This window comes from Vipera ursinii (genome assembly GCF_947247035.1).
Source record: "Vipera ursinii genome assembly, chromosome: 2".
In the NCBI taxonomy this organism is placed as follows: domain Eukaryota; kingdom Metazoa; phylum Chordata; class Lepidosauria; order Squamata; family Viperidae; genus Vipera; species Vipera ursinii.
In genome coordinates, this window is record NC_139513.1 from 229,650,638 (window position 1) to 229,669,533 (window position 18,896).

An 18,896-nucleotide genomic window follows, 5' to 3' on the forward strand; every position below is an offset into this window, starting at 1 on the left:
CATCTCCGAGTAAAGAACCACCTAGCTCTCCATCTCGGCAGGGGGAAGGCGGCAAAGGCTTCCATATGCCTTAAAGATTCCCGAATCCATTCCGCCCGAAGCTTTCCCCATCTCCCTCCCCCCCCACCACCTCCGTTTTGGGCAGCCGCGGTAGCGTCCCCCCCCCCCACACACACAAGTTAGCCCGCCGCCCCGAAGGACGGAGGTCGTCGTCGCTGAGGCAAATTAGCTCCGGCTTAAACGTCTTCGTTCGCCCAGCTTCCTTTTTTTTTTTTTTCCCTTGGGCCGGCTTTCCCTTTCAAGCGCCGAGGCGTCTTTTGTGCCCAATTAACAGCCGCTCTTTTCTAACCTCGGGAAATCCTGGCTTTCTCCCTCTCCCTAAAATGGGAGAGAAAATGAAAAAAAAAAACAACAACGAGAAAAAGATCCCAATCTCTCCCTGCCAGTCTTAAGCCCCTCTCCCTCTTCTCCTTATTTCCGCCCACCCTCCCACCCCCCCCCGCGCCCGGCTCTCCCTCGGCGGAGCGCTTCAGTCCCCGTTCACATGAAAATTATGCCAGCTCCAGTGGCGCGTAAAATTGATGTGAACTGAAAGAAGCGGGATTCGGCGCGATCTCTCCCCCACCCCCGCCGTCTCTCGTCTCAACGGGGGGGGAGGAAGGGGGGGGTTCGGCACGTTACACAAGGCCGAGCTTGTCTCTTTAAGGAGACATTGGCCCCTAATTAGTCCGCATTCCTCCCGGTGTGGGTGATACAGCGGCGGTGAGTGGCACTGGCTGCGGGGGTGGGGGGGGGGTGTGGGACGCAGCAAGGTTCAATGGAGGCCTTCTCCTCCTCCTCTCCTCCTTCAGCCGCACACCTCCCTCATCGCGCCACCACCCAGCAGACAAGCGGCAGCGGCGGCGGCGGCAGCAGCAGCAGCCGCCGTCCCACGTTACTTTGATTGACAGCTGAACAAATGTTTCCCCTGTTCGAACGCCGGCGCAATCGAACGTCAGCAATCTCAAAGCTCCACCTCAGGCAGAGGGAAGGAGGGAGGGTTGGGGGAGGACCCCTTCCAAAGGATCCACCGGGTTGGCTGCCGCTCGGGCCGCGTCACTTCCCCACGTGGGGAGGTCGGCGAGACTCGACTCGCCTCCCTCCTCCCTCCTCCCTCCCCCCCCGCACCGCCGAGCCGTAAGCCCATTTGTCAGAGGCGAAATGATGGGCATTAATACAGAACGGCGATTAATGAGTGGCCGCCGCTGATTGGTCGTTGCTGACGCCCTCGGTGGGCGGAGCGCTTGGGGGGAGAACTAGACAGGAGGCTCAAAAGGTTTTGTGCTGCCTGACGGGAGTGGTAGTTTCTTATTGGCGTACATCGTCGGCGTCAGCGCGAAAGAACGCTCGGACGGAGGACTACGTATACCGGGATGCTCTGCGACAGCCTCGTCTTCCGATTGTTGTGAATATGTATCAGAATGTTAATGATTCGCTGCTGCTAAATTTGGTCAAAGGAGTCACCTCGCCAGAGCGTGTTGTTAGAGCTGGTCAGAGCGGTGGGTTTGGGCTGCCGTTGCGGTTTCGCGTTATATTGTTTTGTGTTGCGATTTGCAAGAGTTGGAAAGGAAAAGGAGAGGATTTTTTTTTAAAAAAAAGGGGAAATAAAAACTCATTTGATCAAGACCGTGTTTCTTCATTTTTTATTTTTTATTTTTTATTTTTTTTTACCAAAGGGGAGGGAGAACAAGAACCATTTAAAGGGGAAGGAAGACGGAAAAAAAAAACCCACAACAAAAGGTTATTGCACTTAGCTATTTGAGGACGCGCATAATTGCTAGGGAGAAAGACGGGAAATAACAACCAATTCTTTTCATCTCGGGAGTTCTTAAAAGAGGAGGTGGTTTTTGTTTTATTTTTTTTTCCTCTCCTCCCTATCGCGCTTCTTCTCCCCCTTCGTCGCGAAGGGCCAGCAACTTAAGATCGATAAAAGTTTTCAAACGGAAGAGGCGGCTGCGAGAGAGGGATCTCCGCGGAGAGAATCCGATCTGGTATGAACGGAGTTGTCCTTTGCTTTTCCCTTGCTTGCCGTTTAGGGGGACGGAGAGAAGGGCAGCCGCAGTGAAGGCAGAGCCGACCCGGGAACCGAGAACGAGCGAGGGAGCGTGGCGCCGCCGGGAGCCGCCAGCGAGAAGCCTTCGGAAAGCCGAGAGCTCCCTGGGAAACCGGTCCGCACGCGGAGCGAGAGGCAGTCGGACCTTCGGAGCGCCGAGGCCCTGGGCGTGGGAGCGCCGCAACCGGGGGAATTGACCGGGGCCTCGCCGGCGATCATGTACGCCGGTCAGTGACAGCCTCTGTGGAATGTTGCTCGGCTTCCCTTTCGCCGGGGAGAGAGAAACGCTGCCTCTCGTGTCTTCTTCGCTCGTGTCCGCGGCTTGGAAGAGCCCGAGCAAAGCCGGAGGCGCTCTTGCCAACGCCGGCGTCGGCCAGCTCCGTCCTCCTCCGTCTCCTTCGCCTTGTTGCTGTTCAAATCAATGAACCGAGTTTTCCCGCTGGCCCAGAGCACCCACTAAATCGGTTTGGATGATTCGCGATCTGAGCAAGATGTACCCTCAAAGCAGACACCCGGTGAGTAGCGGCCAGGCAGGGCGGCGGGGAGGGGGGGGGGCGGCTGGGGATGGCGACTATGGTGGCGCCCGTGGGAGACGATTCCCCCCTCCTTCCTCCCCCACCCGCGAAAGTCTTGTTTACGAAATGGGAGGGGCGGAACCGGGAGCTGGCGGCGGCGGCGGCGAGGGACAGGCGAGAGAAAACAGATTAGGGGACGATCCGCAAGAATAAAGAACAAATCTCTCTTCCCTCTCCTCTCCCCCCCCTCCCTGTTTGCCTCCAGCTTTGAGACCGCAAACGAGAGGAAAGCGGTGTGTGTGGGGGGGGGGGGTGAGAAAGCGACGGGAGGGGGAGAGAGTTGGGTGAAACAATTGAGTTGTAGCCATTTTCTTATTGTTGTCTTTTGGCTTCCCAGGATTCGCGATGTCAGGGAATATGTTTACACGACTTCCGTCTTGCTAGCCTTTGAAAGCTTCAAAGGCGATCTAGAGTGGGAACGCGGAGCTTGCTTAATCTTGAATTCGGTTTCTGTTCCTCTCTGGGCGCGCTGTCCATTTTTGCCTTGTGATTTCCCCCCCCTCCCCACCCTCTTTGCCCTCCCACTTCCTCCTCCTCCTCTTTTATCCTGATTAATAACCCCCCCTCCCCCAGGGGCAACTGTAGTCTACTTTCACCTTGCTCAGCTTTGTGATTGTGGGTGCTTTTGTTGGCACGGAAAGATGAGCAATCAAAGGCAAGACGCTCCCTCAATTAGAGAGGCTTACTTGAGGTGTGGACCAGACTAGACTTTGTGCTTGTGGTAGGACAAGGAGAGCTCTTGTGATGAGGAAAGGAAAAAAAAAACAACAACAACCCTGTGTGTTTATGTGCGCGCACACACCTTCCCAAAGTGAGTTTTAATCGCTCTTTCCATCAGTGGCGGTGAGGTGACTTCACTGGGTGTGTTGATAATGTGTTATGTGCACCAGCAGGCTGGCTTAACACAGGAGTAATTAAAATATTTTATATTCCGATGACCGCTTCTAGGCACCGCATCAGCCTGCTCAGCCCTTCAAATTCACCATTTCTGAATCCTGTGATCGGATTAAGGAGGAGTTTCAGTTTTTACAGGCTCAGTACCACAGGTAATTAATTGTGTTTACTTTCTCTGATCCTGCAGCTTGTTTCTACTTCAGCCGTCCTGTCTCCTGCTTTCCCTAAAATTCACGGACGTGTAATGGAGGTGACCCCCCCCCCTTCTTTACACAAATTACACACCTTTCTCTTCTCAGTCTAAACACTTCCAGGTTGTAGCCTTGATGAACGGCTGTTCTTTTCAGTCTGGCTCGGGATGCATCACTTGCTCTCTCCTTGGACGATTGTGCTCTTCAAAAGGGGCAGCCCCACCAGAAGAAAAGTCCCTTCCCTACTTTCAGAGGTCTCAGCTTTTAATCAACCTTGTTTTATCTTGTTGTCAAAGGCTGACTTAAACTGTGACCTCTGTTAGCGGAACAACGTTCCCAAGTATTACAAGTGCCGCTTTTAAACATTGTCCCAAATGTATTTGAAAACCCTTTATCCAAAGCACTTATATTTCTCCCTGAATTCACCCAAACAGAAGAAATCTTTTTTTTTCCCCCTTAAAGCTTAGCCTTGGCAGATCTGTTACCAACCTATAAATAAAAGAGCTCTTTTGAGTTCAACAAAGTACGATCAGAGAAGCTGTTTCAGAAATGGGAGCTTTGGAAAGGGAGGCTAAGATTTCCCAGCACCTGCTCCTCAAGTTGGGATTGCAAAAAAAAAAAAGGGGGGGGGGTTTGAAAAAGGGGCCTTTTTGCTTCCCCCCCCCTCTTTTCTCCTGGGCGCATTTTGGTTTAAATATTGTTTGGGTGGTGCATTTGTTATTGCTCATTTTCTTCTTTGGTGGTATGACAGCGGATGATATCAAGTGCTGATTAATTAGACCTGGAGCTGGAGTGTTTGCTCATTATCCTTGAGGGGGGGGGCAGAGAAGACTTTATACTTTTTTTTGACAAGCAAGGATTCCCCCCCCCTTGTGGTTTTTTTCCCCCCCTTAAGTGGGAAGAGTGCAAGAGAGGGTTTATTGCTCACAAGATGTCGCTTGTGGATGCTGTTGTGCTGCTTTCTTTGAAAACTGAAAACCTTTCAACTCTTTCTGTCTCCGAGTGGTTTACTCTGAGTTACATTGTCTGTTTGAGGGCAAGCAAGATCACAGGGGAAAAACCAGTTTAGTGGTCTTTTTGAAAGAGATTTTTACAGTAGCATACAATGTTATGCTTTCGCTTTGGACATAATCAGCTTGGTCAGTTTTGGTGTTTAGATATTTTTTTTCCCCTCTCTTTTTTTCCAGGAAGATTATTTGTTTTGCTCTTTTTCCATTCTCCTCCAAAGTACCTTGTCCATTTCCTTCAAAAAGTTTTCTTATAACTTGTCTGAGGAAAGACTAATGTAATTGTCAACAAAGGACTCTAAAGAGATGTTCAGAGTTTTTTTTATCAAATTTATCAATGTTACATAGGTGACTTACAGGGAATGCTTACATATATTAAGGCATTTTAAAAAGTGATGTTGTTACATATTCAGAGATGGTTGTCTTTTGTCTCCCTTCCTCCCCTTCCTCCCCTTCCCAACAGTTTAAAGCTAGAATGTGAAAAACTGGCCAGTGAAAAGACGGAGATGCAGCGACATTATGTCATGGTAAGCAAGGAGCAGCGCAACCAATTCAGAGTGTCTGTTTTATTAGTATGGTCTTTGAATAGATCCAAATGTTCCAGTTGCTACAGGCAGCTAGCTAGTATGCCGTAGGGATCCTGTTAAGACGAAGGTGCCAGGATAAAAGGCTAGGTTTGAATACATTTTTTGTGTGCTTAATGTTGATAGCCCAGGTGCGAAGTTTTCCTTTTATGGTTGCCCCAAAGTCCTCTTGGACCTTTTTATGATCAAGCTTCTCTTGAAAGAGATAGATGTCCTCAATGGGACATGCAAGGCTGAAAGTCCTTTAAGATTGTAGTCTGTATTTAAAGTATACAGAATCATTGCACCCCTTTATCTATTGACTGATGAAGGTAATGTCTGCATTTTTATACACCTTCGAAGGGAAAGTTGACAGGTTTATCCTATTCACTTCCCCTGAGATGTGGAATCTGTCTTTCCTGTATCTGGATGTCAAAGGAAGAAATGTACATTAACAGACGTGAGGGAACTGTTTGCTCACATCTTAATCAAGTTTTCATTCTTAAACCTGTTGCTTATGAGCAGGTCCCATGCTTAATTGGGGATATCGGCTATCAGAAGGTTGGAAAATATTTAGATACAGTTTTTGCCTGCTTGTCCAAATTCCCTTTATCAGTAATTGGCAGATGATGGTCTCTCCATACCTAATTTTTCTGATGGGTTGTGATAACAACCAAAGAGCTGTTTTCTATGTGTTCCTCTGTAGTTAGATGGGAAAATAATTGCTTTCTTTATGTGATGGAGTGACTCAGTTTTAAGGAGGATAGTAACCTTGAGAGATGTGCTGCCTTCTAGCCAAAGCAAAGCTATCCATCAAAGCTCATATTCTGGCCTTCAATTATCTAATGTGGTTGGTACATAGGGTGCTATCTGGCAAAATTGAGAAACCATTTGGTGCAAGAAAATTCAATGATGTAATTAGGTATCTTTGCCTGTGTGTTGGTTTCAGAACCTATATACAATATAGATGCAGCCATTCTATTTTTCAATATAAACATAGGATAAATTTATGTTATTGCCTAATAACAGAATGTCAATGCCAGCTTTTTAGCATTTCCAACATTTTAGCATTTTTGTATTGAAAATGTATATATGCACTTATTTAATATTTAATAATTGGATTTGCCCCCTTGCCAGTATTTAAGTGAATATTTTCCCCTTTTGGAACTTGATTTGATCAGTGTAGAATTAAAATAGACAGCAATTTAGATGTGTTATAATAGGAAAGATGGAACGTTTAACTTTCACATAGCACATTTCTTCAAAAGTCTATGTGTTGGTCACTTTTGTGTCCTTGCCAATTCCAAAATAAATCAATGTTCTTTTTTTCCTTAGTATTATGAAATGTCGTATGGGTTGAATATAGAGATGCACAAACAGGTAGGCAAACTATATTTTGTCTCTTGCCTTGTGGTTAAAAACTGTTTGTTGTATTTTACTCAAGTCTGCAAAATGTGATTGTTTCAGCAGACTGAGGGAGCCAGTCTTAATTATTTTATGAGACAAACCCTTCTAGCCATGCCTAAGACAAACTCTTGTGTTATACTAACAGCTGTCTAAATAATGTCTTCTTTCAAGTATTTGTTGTTTGCAAAATCAGGATTGTAGGTTAAAGTTGATCATTGTCAGTTGCTGCCTTTTGATGCATATACCAACTCCCACCATAAAGTAAATCTATCATGAATGACTAGTTGTCTTTATTTGAAGTGAAACAATATGTAAGTAGATAAGCTTATCAGGATATATAGATTAAAAATGTTGCAAAAAATGAATTGTTGCTTCTTCCTTCCTTCCTTCCATTCATTAATTTGTTTACTCATTCATGCATGCATCTGTCTCTTTTAGAACCAGATACCTTTCATGTAAATGATTCCATGCTGAGGTTTAACCCTGTGTTGTAGTCTAGCAGTTTGGCTAAGTTTAATAAGTTGTTAACTGTTTAATGAGCATATTCATTGATAACAAATGGATAGATTTCCTATCATAGACCCCAATATTTTGATTAGTTTTGCACTGAGAAATTATTCAGTTTCTTTATTACCATGATTTTATTTTAAAAGCATTCCTAAATAAAGTTACTTTTTTAAAATCCTCATAAAACAAAGAAGTGTAGCAAGGGAAGCATCTGATTTATTTTATCAGTAGTGAATTCTAAACTTGAGAACATTTAACTTCAAATTCTACTTGTGAGCTCATCCTATAATTGCAGTTTCTGAGGATAGTGTAATTAGAAACTTGTTACACTGTGCAAAATATCAGTGTATTTCATAATGCATTTTATTTTAAATTACTCTTTTGATATAATGAAATGTGTGCTATCAATATTTAATTGTCCCTAGTTCAGTCTTGGAAAATATGCACAGCTTTGGAAAGTAACACTTAAGTCAGCAAATGAGTATTGTCAGGTGACAGCCAGGTGTATGACCTTTTATCAACATTGGCTTTAACAAAGGGAAACTTTTTTGCTGAAATTAATTTAGTGTTCGGCTTTTTATCCTTTTGATGCGTTAGAATATATTTCTATAACTTGTATAAATACGGTGATCGACAAAACCCATTATGCATCATCTTGTATGCAGTTTTCCACAGGTGTTCCAAATCAGCCACCAGCCAGTTGTTCCACATCATATTTACACGAAGTAGTTACATATGTGTATTGTATATCTGTTATCTGTTAGAAATAATATCTGTTAGAAATAAAAGGCTTGGATGTGAAGGCACCCAGGATACTTGAGGCAGGGAGGAAAAATAAATGCATTTTAACTTTTATTTCCAAAAATCTTACTTTGCAAACAATCTGTACTACTGGGTTGAGAAATGTTTCCATTTTATACCGTGGTTTTTGAAGAATTGGTTTAAATGAGACTTATCATTTCTCTTTCCCCCCCATTGCTCTCCTTGCTATAAGATTAGTGATATAAATGCTGCATCTTCACAAAACGCATCTTAATACTTTTCCATCATATGCTGTGGATGAATGAAATGCTTCACGGAAGGATGTTTCTTTTTTAAAAAATCTTTGTCTCTCTCTCTGCTGTACAACAAGAAGAATTGGTGATGAGGATTCAAATATGTTTTCCTCTCCAAGCTTCCAGTGTGACATTCTTTTCCGACCCTTTTCATGTGACATTACAGAAACACTGAAGGCCGCCCTTTCAAAGCCTTCAAACCTCCACCTTAAATCCTTCCATCTTGTTCTTCCTCTCCTGATTCCCCCCCCCTCCTACACCCAGTTCAGACTGAGTGATCTGCTTTGGGGATTATGTGTGGGTTTTGTTTTTCAATTCAATCACATAAAAAAAAATCCTGAGGGCAGTTTATCACATTATGGAATCCTTGCAGCTCGGCAAACCACCAACTTATTATATTTTCTTTCTCCGCGCCCCTCCTCCATCTCCCCATGCCCCAACACAAAGCCGAGAGACCTATCCATCTTTATTTGTTTTCCTAGGCAGATATAGCCTTGGTTTCTTTTAGCTTCTTTTTCCAGATGTAGTGGCTGGATGCCCTTGTAATGGAAAGCAGGCAATAATGCGGCTGAGTTGCCTTGCGGCATAATTGGGTCTAGTTCTCTAGATAAGGTTAGGCTTATTCGCTTATTCGATTTGCGTCTCAAAAGTGGGGCTCCCTGGAGTCCCTGGAAGTACCCTAGTAATTGGTGGCCCTGATATTTGAAACCTTTGTGTATTATTTTTTTTCTGTCGAGGCATCTGTTCTTCTTGGCTGCTCCCGGCCACAGAGTATTTATTTTTAGAGAAATTTTTCATTGGAACCGAAAATGATTGCTGTGCTGGTGTCAAACCTCTGTGATTTAGCAGATTGATCAAAGGATAAATGCATAGACTATTCTCTCTTTCTCTCTCCCTCCCTCTCTCTCTCTCCCTTTCTCTCTCTCTCCCCCCCCATTTGCACATGGACCAAAGGGTGGGGTGAAAAGGAAGTGTGGTGTGATTGCTTGCCTTCCCCACCTCTTTTTCTAGGCTGATCATCAGTCATCCCGTGTTGGTTTTGATAGAAGACTATTAAAGTGAAACCTATGGGGAATTTGTCATTCTGAAAGGAAAGCTAATGTAATTAGTACCAATTAAAGTACATTTAGTAAATTGGATTTAATCTTAATTAAGCCTGCATAATGTTGCCAATTTTTAACAATTATGTTTGAGAACATAATTAATTTAGATTTTGGTAACTGGGTAAATAGCATTAGACTGATAAAATGAATTCTCTGAATTATTTTGGTCTTTTTTAAAATAATAATAATAATAATAACAATAACAGAAACTAACAACCCTGGTGTGTGGTATAAAAAAACCTAAGTGTTTATTCTGTGTTTTCCACATTATCTGCTGACACCAGTAAGCTGCGATAGAGGCATTTAAAGGTCTCAGATTAGGGCATGGGGGGGAGAGCATGCTTTTGCCCCAGAATTGGGCAGAGAATGCCGTTGTTTCTCCTCCTGACTGGATATACTGTTAAAGCAATGAATATATTTATCTCTGTTGACTCCATATATCATAGTACCTTGAAAATTCTCTGGATCTTTCCCCTACCCAATATTTTATGGCTTGTGAATTTAAGAAGCAGTGTGTGAATGTGGTTTGCCAGAATGGAAAGGTATGAAGAAATAAATGGTGTGGGATACACTATAGATTTTTGCTATATTTCCTTCTCTTTTTCTTCTTGCATGTCTGAATTCCTTTGGCTTATCTTCCCCCCCCCCCCCGCTGCCCCCACCACCATTTTCTGAGCCTTGCATAACGGTGCTTACCCCAAAAGGGAATAGTGGGATGGGCATGCATATATATGCGTGCCATATATTATAGCTTTTAAAAAAAAATATCAGGATTTTGTTGCATAAATTTGAATGTTATTTTTGTTATGCTAAGTAGATTGTCATTCTGCATAAAATATTCTAAATCAGAGTTTGTGGGTTATTGCTTTATAATGAATATCAGCACTTGTTTCCAGATAAGACACTTGCAAATAGGACTAGTGGGAAGTCAGTTAAATTCATTCGAGTTGAAGGAAATCTCAAACAATTCTCTCTCTCTTTATTTTTTCTTTCTTTCTTTTCTTTTCTTTTCTTTTTTAAGAATTCAGAACTTGAAGCTGGACATCTTTTGAAAAATCATTTTAAAAAATAATTCAATCCATTCTTGGCTCCTTTCTCCCTTTTGCTCCAATCCATGTAAGTTTTGTTCCAGGTCTTAGGCACCAAGCTTTTGAGTGCTACTAAAATATTAATTAGGTTGAAATGAAAGGGCTCTGGCCGGCCGATAGGATATCATAATCGTAGCTGCCGTAGTTGATGGTAAATGATGATAAATGGCATTAGGAACCTTTTAGCAAACTGTAATAACTACACGGAGGGAAGTGCTATGGATTTGCATTATATCTGATACCCTCTGGTACCAAGTGGATTGCCAATACTGCTTGTTTAGCATTTTCTAAGGGCAATAGGCTATTGATTTCTGACTTACAAGGAACAGCTCTATTTTCACCATTGAAAAGTATTGTGGGTTGTTAAGGCGAAATAGACTTGAAGAGGCCTGACTGCTGCCCATCATGGAGCGAATAAAGCAAAACTGCCGAAGCATGGTGGTTGCAGTGAGATGGGGGCCCTCAGCAATTTGTTGCTATTAATTTACCATGCTCGACAGCAAATCAATCGGCATCTACTTCATCTGCTGGAGAAAATGCTGTCCAGGGCAGATAAAAGGCCCCGGCGTAGTACAGGGAATAGGCTGGGTTGGCCAAGCGGAGGCGGCAGTTAATGTGTAAATAAGTGAAATCAAGGCTGCTCTTGCTGCAGAGGAAGCTGTTTTTAATTAGGTTGGGGCCTTTATATGGAGCTATTTAAGAAAAGAGCAGAGTAAAGCAGGGGAGGTTGAGGTGGGGAGAGGAGAGGAGATTTATTGCTGACGGTGGTAATGCATGGTTTGTATGACAACCTAACCTTGAGTCCACTTACTGCTTGGGCTTGGGTGAATTATTGCATCCAAGACTTAGATGGGAATCCATTTGTTTAATTTAGAACCAACCAACCACTCTTTTTCAGCCCTGAAGCTGTAGGAGGCTGGTTATTGAGAACAGCTGGTATACAGGTAGTTCTTGAGTTACAACCATTTGTTTAGTGACTGAAGTTACTTATGACCAGTTTTCACACAGACTGATGCATCCCCACAGTTAGGTTATCAAAATTCAGGCACGTGGCAGCTGGCATGGTACAGTATTTATGATGGTTGCACTGGCCTGGGGTCATGTGATCACCTTTTGGAACCTTCCCAGTCAGCTCCCAACAAGTAAGGTCAATGGTAGAAGTCAGACTCACTTAATGACTGCATGATTCACTTAGCTGCGGTGATCTGCTTAACAACTGTGGCAAAAAAGATGGTAAAACGGAGCAAAACTCAATTAACAACTGCCTTGCTTAGTGATGGAAATTGTGGGCTCCATTGTAGTTGTAGGTCAAGGGTTACCTATATTTTGTTGGATATCTAAGAAAGGCTGATCAAAGGTTAGCAAGGTTGGGTGAACCCACGTCCTCTGTAAGGGTTCCTCCTTGATCTCTGACCCATCCATAGTGGGTCTAAGACAACTTGATATGGCCAACTCATCATGGCCAGCTTACTGCCACCAGCTCGCCCCTACCAAGTTGCCACAGGACAACTCCACACGGCCAACTTGCCTTGGGGATAACTTGCTGCAGGTGGCTGGAGGGAAAGCTGGGCGGGTGGGCGAGTGAGCAGGTGGGCAAAGCACAGAGTGATGGTGGCAGCCGGGGGGCTTTTCATTTTCACATCTCCTGCTGCCACCATTGCTGCCCAACTCTGAAGAGACTGGGGATGGGGACAGCGGTGATGGGCAGGGCAGATAGTGGGGACATTATTGGTGCCACATATCCCAGCCTCTTTGGCCTGGGGTTCAGCGCAGTGGTAGCAGTGGCAGCAGTGGGGTGTGTGAAAATGGGACTCCCCCAGCTACCGCCGCTTCCCCACTGCCTAGTCCACCTACTGCCACCATACGTGGCTTCTTTAGCCTGGAGCTTGGCAGCTGCATGGGTGTGTGTGAAAATGGGAAGATCCTGACCACTGCCGCTGCTCTGTCCTCTGCCCACTTGCTCACTCACCTGCCCAGCTCCAGCTGCCCATGATGAGTTATCATCATGGCAAGTTGGCCATGTGGAATTGTCCTCCAGTGAATTGGCAGAGGCATCTTGGTGGTGGCAAGCTGGCAGTAGTGAGCTGGTGACACCAAGCTGGCCATGCTGAGTTGTACCATTCCACCCAGAGTAGCCCACTGCTATTTTTCAGTTATTGGATTTGGCATACCTACTAGTCTCCAAACTTGGCAACTTGAATACTTGTGGACTTCAATTCCCAGAATTCCTCAGCCAGCCAGGTTTGGAGACCACCTGTATTAGTCCATCATGGAGAATGTTTGTTTCTTTTCTCCTCTGCTTCCCCCACCAAACCAATAGGACTGTCTGGGGCTACTTCCTTGTCTGTGAGTACATTGTGATAGGTGTTTTATGTTAGTAGCTGTTCCAAGTCACTATTATTATTTGCTTATTTGTCAAGTACTTACAAACTTACAAACAGAATTGAGTCCAAAATTTCTGTTGGTAAACAAGACAGTAGCTAGGGGAGTTTTGCCCCATAAGAATCTGGTTTTCCCATTGACTTCGCTTGTCAGAAGATGGCAAAAGGTGATCACGTGATCCCGGGACACTGTAACCAATAGGAGCCAGTTGCCAAGCATCCAAATTTTTAGCATGTGTCCCTAGAGATGCAGCAACTCTCATGAGTGTGAAAAGTAGTCATAAGTCACTTTTTTCAGTGCCTTTGTAACTTCGAACCGTCACTAAATGAAAGTTTGTAAATCGAGAACTACCTGTAGAAATGACATCTTGCTCTCTATCCCAGAAATGCCAAGGACTGATCAATGTAATGAGTATTTTCTGTTATTGATAAGACATTTTTCACATATGTGCAAATTTTGTAAGGCCTACAGATAACTTCAGAAAGGGAGAGAGTTTTGTATGTGAAGGGATGACTAGCGTGTAAAGGCTGCATTGAGTTACAACCTTGAGTTGGGAACTGAAGTCCATGCCTCTTTAAAGTTATTGAAGTTGAGAAATACTGCTGCAGAGAACAGGCATTCTTTTGTAAGTGCTGGTGTGTTCTTACTTTCAAGTAGCTATTGCATGGGAAAGTTTCTGTTCCTGTATCTATTCTCATAAACATCTCAGTGATCGGTGGAGATTAAAACAAGATCACTGCGTAAATAAAAAATGTTCTTGTTTATTTGACCGGCTATTCATCCAGATGTTTTGGATTGTAAGTGGGGCTGTTACATGTGGATAGAATTACAAAATGTACATGTGAGATATTGATTTTTGGTTGGGGATGTATTATTTTTTTCTACTTCAGAAGAAGCTGGAAAATCATTGTTTAACCATTTAACATTGTTAAAGGTTTGCTCTCCATTTGTAAACCATAAGAAATATTTATTTTCAAGATACAAGCAACGAGGGATCCATGCTGTAGGACTGGAAAATGAAAATAAAGATTAGATTAGAAATGCAAAGGTAAACACCAATGATAAAGGTTACCTATCAAATTTCAAAATATAAAGCAATAGCTGATGAACCAAAATGAGAGTCAGAATTGATCTTTCTTCATTTAAGTAGATCTAACCTCCACCTTAATATTGGCATTTTCAAATTGTAGGACATACTTATCTGACTTTGGGCTCATGCAGGCCTCCTATTGATTCAGCTTTTAAAAATATATATACCTTATGGAAATATTAATGACGGGATCAATGGAGAAATGACATAAGCAAACTTGCAGAAGCCAACATATGAGTGGAAGAAAATATTATTGGAGATTAGATCACCCTATCACTTCCAATCAAAGTTGTAGAATTTTAGATTAGATTTTTAAGTCTAAAGATTAGAATTTTAAATCTAATCAATATTTTTTTAGGTATGCCTTTAGCATCCAAACAGTGTAAAAGCCATCCCACTGAGTAATAACTCTTAGGAGAAGAATATTTCAACAATAGTTAAATAGTTACCACATACACATTCTAAAGTATAAATTATTCAAATTCTTTTTTTTTAATGGGGAATTTCACTGCTGCCTCTCTGTCTCTCCCTTTTTAGCATGGGCCTCATTTTCCTGCTTCTAGAGAGAAGAATCATTTGAATAATTACATTTTCTTTTAATTGGGAAGAATGTTTATATAAGGTTACATTGTCCCACAGGGATGCATAGTGAGGAAGGGATCTAGTTTGCATAATTGGGGATGGGCTGTACTGCATGCATACATGCTGTTTGATCATCGGCTCTGTGATATTTTTTTCTTAGCCTGGATTTTTGGCTGCTTTTTAAATGCATACAAACGTTGGCACTGCATTATCCATTGAGCGCTCATGATTGCTTTGTTTCTCAAACCAGAAACATAACCTGCAGTTGACATAGCCACGTCTTTAAATATGAGTGCTACAATTCTACGCTGGTAGGCACAACCGATATATAAACATGAAAGTATCTTATTATCTCTTCATAACAACAATTGAAATGGGGGAGGCAACATTGGACCAGGATTAATTAATAAATAGTAGTTGTTACTTGCCGTCTCAGGCAGTGGAATAATTCCAAAGTGGCATTTTCTATAGCAAACACTGCAAGTTGAAAAAGAAGACTATGCACAGAGAGGGTTGCAATTTCAATATACTTTTGCCAAACGTGATTATTTTATGCAGCATGGACGGCTCGTAGGCATACACGTTCCCCCCAAAATTTTAGCTACAGTTCCATTTAAGTCCCATCAAATAACTCGGGATGATTTGTGTTTGCATTTATGGAATGATTTAAGCGCTCCTTTTCCAGATGAAATAAATGCCGTGGATGAATTTGTTTGTTAGAAACTGACTGCACTTTTATGGAGCCTAAATGCACAGCTTGTTGCAGACATCATCTGGCTATACAGCATTCGGAAATAGTCTAGCTCAGACATGTCAAACACAAGGCCTGGGGGCCAGATACGGCCCGCGAAGTGGTTTCATGTGGCCCATGAAGCCATCCTGGAAACAGTGAGGGGACAGCCCCCACTGCCTTGGCCCTGGCCCAGAGACCCTCCTTCTGCCAGAGACCCCCAGATCTGTCCCACTCCTGCCCAGGCCCCCATAGGCCCCCTTGATGCGAACGATGTAGAGCTGGCCACGCCCACCCAGTAGGCCATACGCACTCTAGCCACGCCCATCCAGTAGGCCACGCCCACCCTGGCCATACCCACCCGGCCCCCTGAGGGCAACCGCAATTTTGATGCGGCCCTCAATGAAATTGAGTTTGACACCCCTGGTCTAGCTACTGGTTCTCCCAAACATGGGATCTATTGTGTTTGCAATTTCTTGCTGACTGCTAAGCAGAACCGGAATCAGTTGGACTGTTTTTGATTGAAAACATGCCTCATCTTATGATGGCAAACCTCTGATATTATTCTTAATTGCAGTGGGTAAACCCAGGACCAGTTGTCGGTATGCCATAGCGTAGGCGTACTTATTTATGCTGCAATCTTAGTGATACCAAAAAAACAAAAAAGGCTTCATGTGTCTGCACTCTGGAGTAACATTGATGAAGGGCCTGGGCAACGGACAGCAAGCAAGCTCCCTTCCCAACATATCTTGTATTATGTAGTGCAGCATTTGAATGGAATGTAAAATTCATGACTACAAAAGTAACGTTAGGAAAAGCCTGATGTATTTGTTTGGTAGGTTTCATATGTTGTGCTCCCTTAACCATGAAAAAGAAAATGCGCTCTCTGTGTAGTTCAGTTTAAAACAATTTGCACAATAGATATTTTATTATGCTGTCTCCTCCCACCTCTTCACATTTCCAAACCTGCAGGCTGGAATTGCCAGCTTCAATGGAGTGAAACTGAAGCAGAATGACCAGCTATGGTAGTAGTTTATGGGTTGCAGTGTAGCTTTCTCTTCCTCTAACAACCTGTGAAAAATTTTGTTAACGGATAGATAAGTTATTATTTACAATTTAATTTAATTTAACAACAACTTGTTGTTTTTAAAACAGCTGTGTAACTGAAGAGGATACTTGTTGCTTAGGCGATGAACTATGAAGTCTTTGGTGTTCTCTGAGTTGGATGGGTTTCTTGCAGACATTTCATTACCAGACTAGGTGACATTATCAGTATGGCAAGAGAGCAGTGCGGTGGTAACATCCTCAGTGCTGCAAAAACAACCCCCACCAAGCTCAGAGAGCACCAAGGATCCCACAAATATTTGTTTCCCTGAGACTGAGTATGTGTGAGTGAGAGAAATTCAAAACACATATCTTGGGTGCTTTTTATATAATGCCATGGACGAACTTGAGTGGATACCCCTCTAGTAACAGTGAAGACTTATACATTTATATGGCTGTAAGGAAAAGGTCTTTTCCCCTTATTCTTGAGATCAATCTGACTTGCACTGTCCCCGCAGGTTCTGTTTACATGCCTCAACACTGAAGCCAGATAGTGTTGCTGCTCTCATAACAGTTTAACCTGGTGTAGTTTCAGTGTATCATTTATTTATTTATTTATTTATTTATTTATTTATTTATTTATTTGATTTATATACCGTCCTTCTCCCGAAGGACTCAGGGCGGTGTACAGGGCAATAAAAATAAGAATACAGAATATAAGATTTAAAATTAAATGATTGTGCCCGATGCAGTAAATTAGTTAAAAACGGTGTTAAAACCCCAAGCCCATCAGACCAGGCTGGCTTGTTCGAATAGATAAGTTTTTAGATCACACCGGAAGGAGAGAAGGTTGGGGGCCATCTGGAGTTCAGCCGGTAAGCGGTTCCAAAGGACTGGTGTGCCCACCGAGAATGCCCTCCCCCTGGGGGTCACCAGTCGACATTCTCTGACTGGTGGTACCCTGAGGAGGCCCTCTCTGTGGGAGCGCACTGGACGGAGGGAAGTTGACGCCGGCAACAGGTGCTCCCGTAGGTAATCCAGATCCATGCCATGTAGGGCTTTATATGTCATCACCAGCACCTTGAATCTCACCCGGAAGGCAACTGGAAGCCAATGCAGCTCACGGAGCAGAGGTGTAACATGGGAGTATCGGGAGACCCCCAACAGAACTCGTAGTAGTTTCCCTGGCATCTTTTGCCATATGAAAGTTCAGTGGAAATGATTTCATTGATGCTGCCATCTAAAGACCCATCTGCTATCTCAAGACCCATCTGGACCATCTGAATATAAATCCGTTCTCCACCATTCATTCAGAACGGAAGAAACCTCTAGGATGAGAAGTGAAATGTCTTCAAGCAAAAACAAAGAAAGTCCAGCTGCCTTTTGAAAGAAGCACCTTTGAATGTAGGGAGTCAAAAAATTCTGATTCCAACCTGCAGATAACCTCTATATTTCTGTGTCTATGAACTTATTTCAGAGAACTATTGATCTTCTGAGATAACCCTGCTTGGCCACTATTCCTATGTCAACTTCAAATCTCTAACCCATATATGTATGTATGTTTTGTGTAAATTGGTGCTGATTTGGTCACTATTCCAGACACATCATCCTTTAGATGATCTAGAGGGTCTAGACTCTAGACCAGGGGTCTTCAAACTTGGCCCTTTTATGACTTGTGGACTTCAACTCCCAAAACTCCTCAGCCAGGCACACTGGCTGAGGAATTCTGGGAGTTGAAGTCCACAAATCACAAAAGGGCAAAGTTTGAAGACCCCTGCTCTAGACTATGGGTGGGCAACTATGGCAAGTTTACCTGGCACAGGAATTCTGGGAATTGAAGTCCATAAAGTTGCCACGGTCTTCTGCTTCCACCCCTGGGAAAATTAGAGGTGGAAGTAAAAGACTAAAGGAGTTTCAAAGTGCAATAACTAAGAATAATTCTAGGCCACTTTAACAGTGGATGGGTATGATATGGTGGCAAAGTCATGAGAATATGTGCAAATAGTTGTGGGCAAGCAAGATGTAAGGAAGCCGAACAGGTTGTGGGAATGCTGGAGGGCAAGCCAGTTGACTGTCTATTTCAAAAAAGGTAACTCACTCCAGCTGCTGAGAGAGGTGGGAAAAAGCACTTCAAAGTGTCTCCAACTTAATTAACTCACTACAGTATTACTGAGGCTGGGAAGTTCCAATTACGGTTTTTAAGTTTCTATATTTACTCCAGACTAGCATTAAAGAGGCCTGACAAAATCTGTGTTGTTCTTACTTCCTTGCCCTTGATAGCTAGGTGGGGTTTGACAGGATGAATTGTTAAACCACTAGTTGTCTCCAAACTGGCTATGGGTGTTGCAGTGGACTGTAAGGCCAATTGGGGAAGGGGGGGTGTTTGAGAGTTGTATTGGGTATATGGGGATGCAGCACATGCACTACCTCTGCTTTAATCTTGAGTAAAGTCATCAAACGGGCCAACCTAGAAATGGGCAGGAGGCTGACTATAAAATGAGGAACAGTTCTCTAAGCCTACTAGAATCCCTTTGCACCATCAGGCACAACTCTTAATTCATTATCTCTGTTTCACTTGCATTCTAA

At 43.4% G+C, this 18,896-nt stretch overlaps 1 protein-coding gene across 2 annotated transcripts in view; it reads left to right on the forward strand.

The window, feature by feature from the left end:
* The first annotated feature begins 1,300 nt into the window (after positions 1 to 1,300).
* LOC310635561 (transducin-like enhancer protein 4) overlaps positions 1,301 to 18,896 on the forward strand; it is a 178,062-nt gene continuing 160,466 nt past the window's right edge. For both annotated transcript variants that reach the window (XM_083354624.1, XM_083354625.1), the window contains exons 1-4: positions 1,301 to 2,607; positions 3,616 to 3,713; positions 5,223 to 5,286; positions 6,658 to 6,702. In XM_083354624.1, coding sequence (XP_083210750.1) covers positions 2,563 to 2,607; positions 3,616 to 3,713; positions 5,223 to 5,286; positions 6,658 to 6,702 — 252 coding nt within the window. In that variant the 5' untranslated portion in view covers positions 1,301 to 2,562. The remainder of the gene's footprint in view (positions 2,608 to 3,615; positions 3,714 to 5,222; positions 5,287 to 6,657; positions 6,703 to 18,896) is intronic.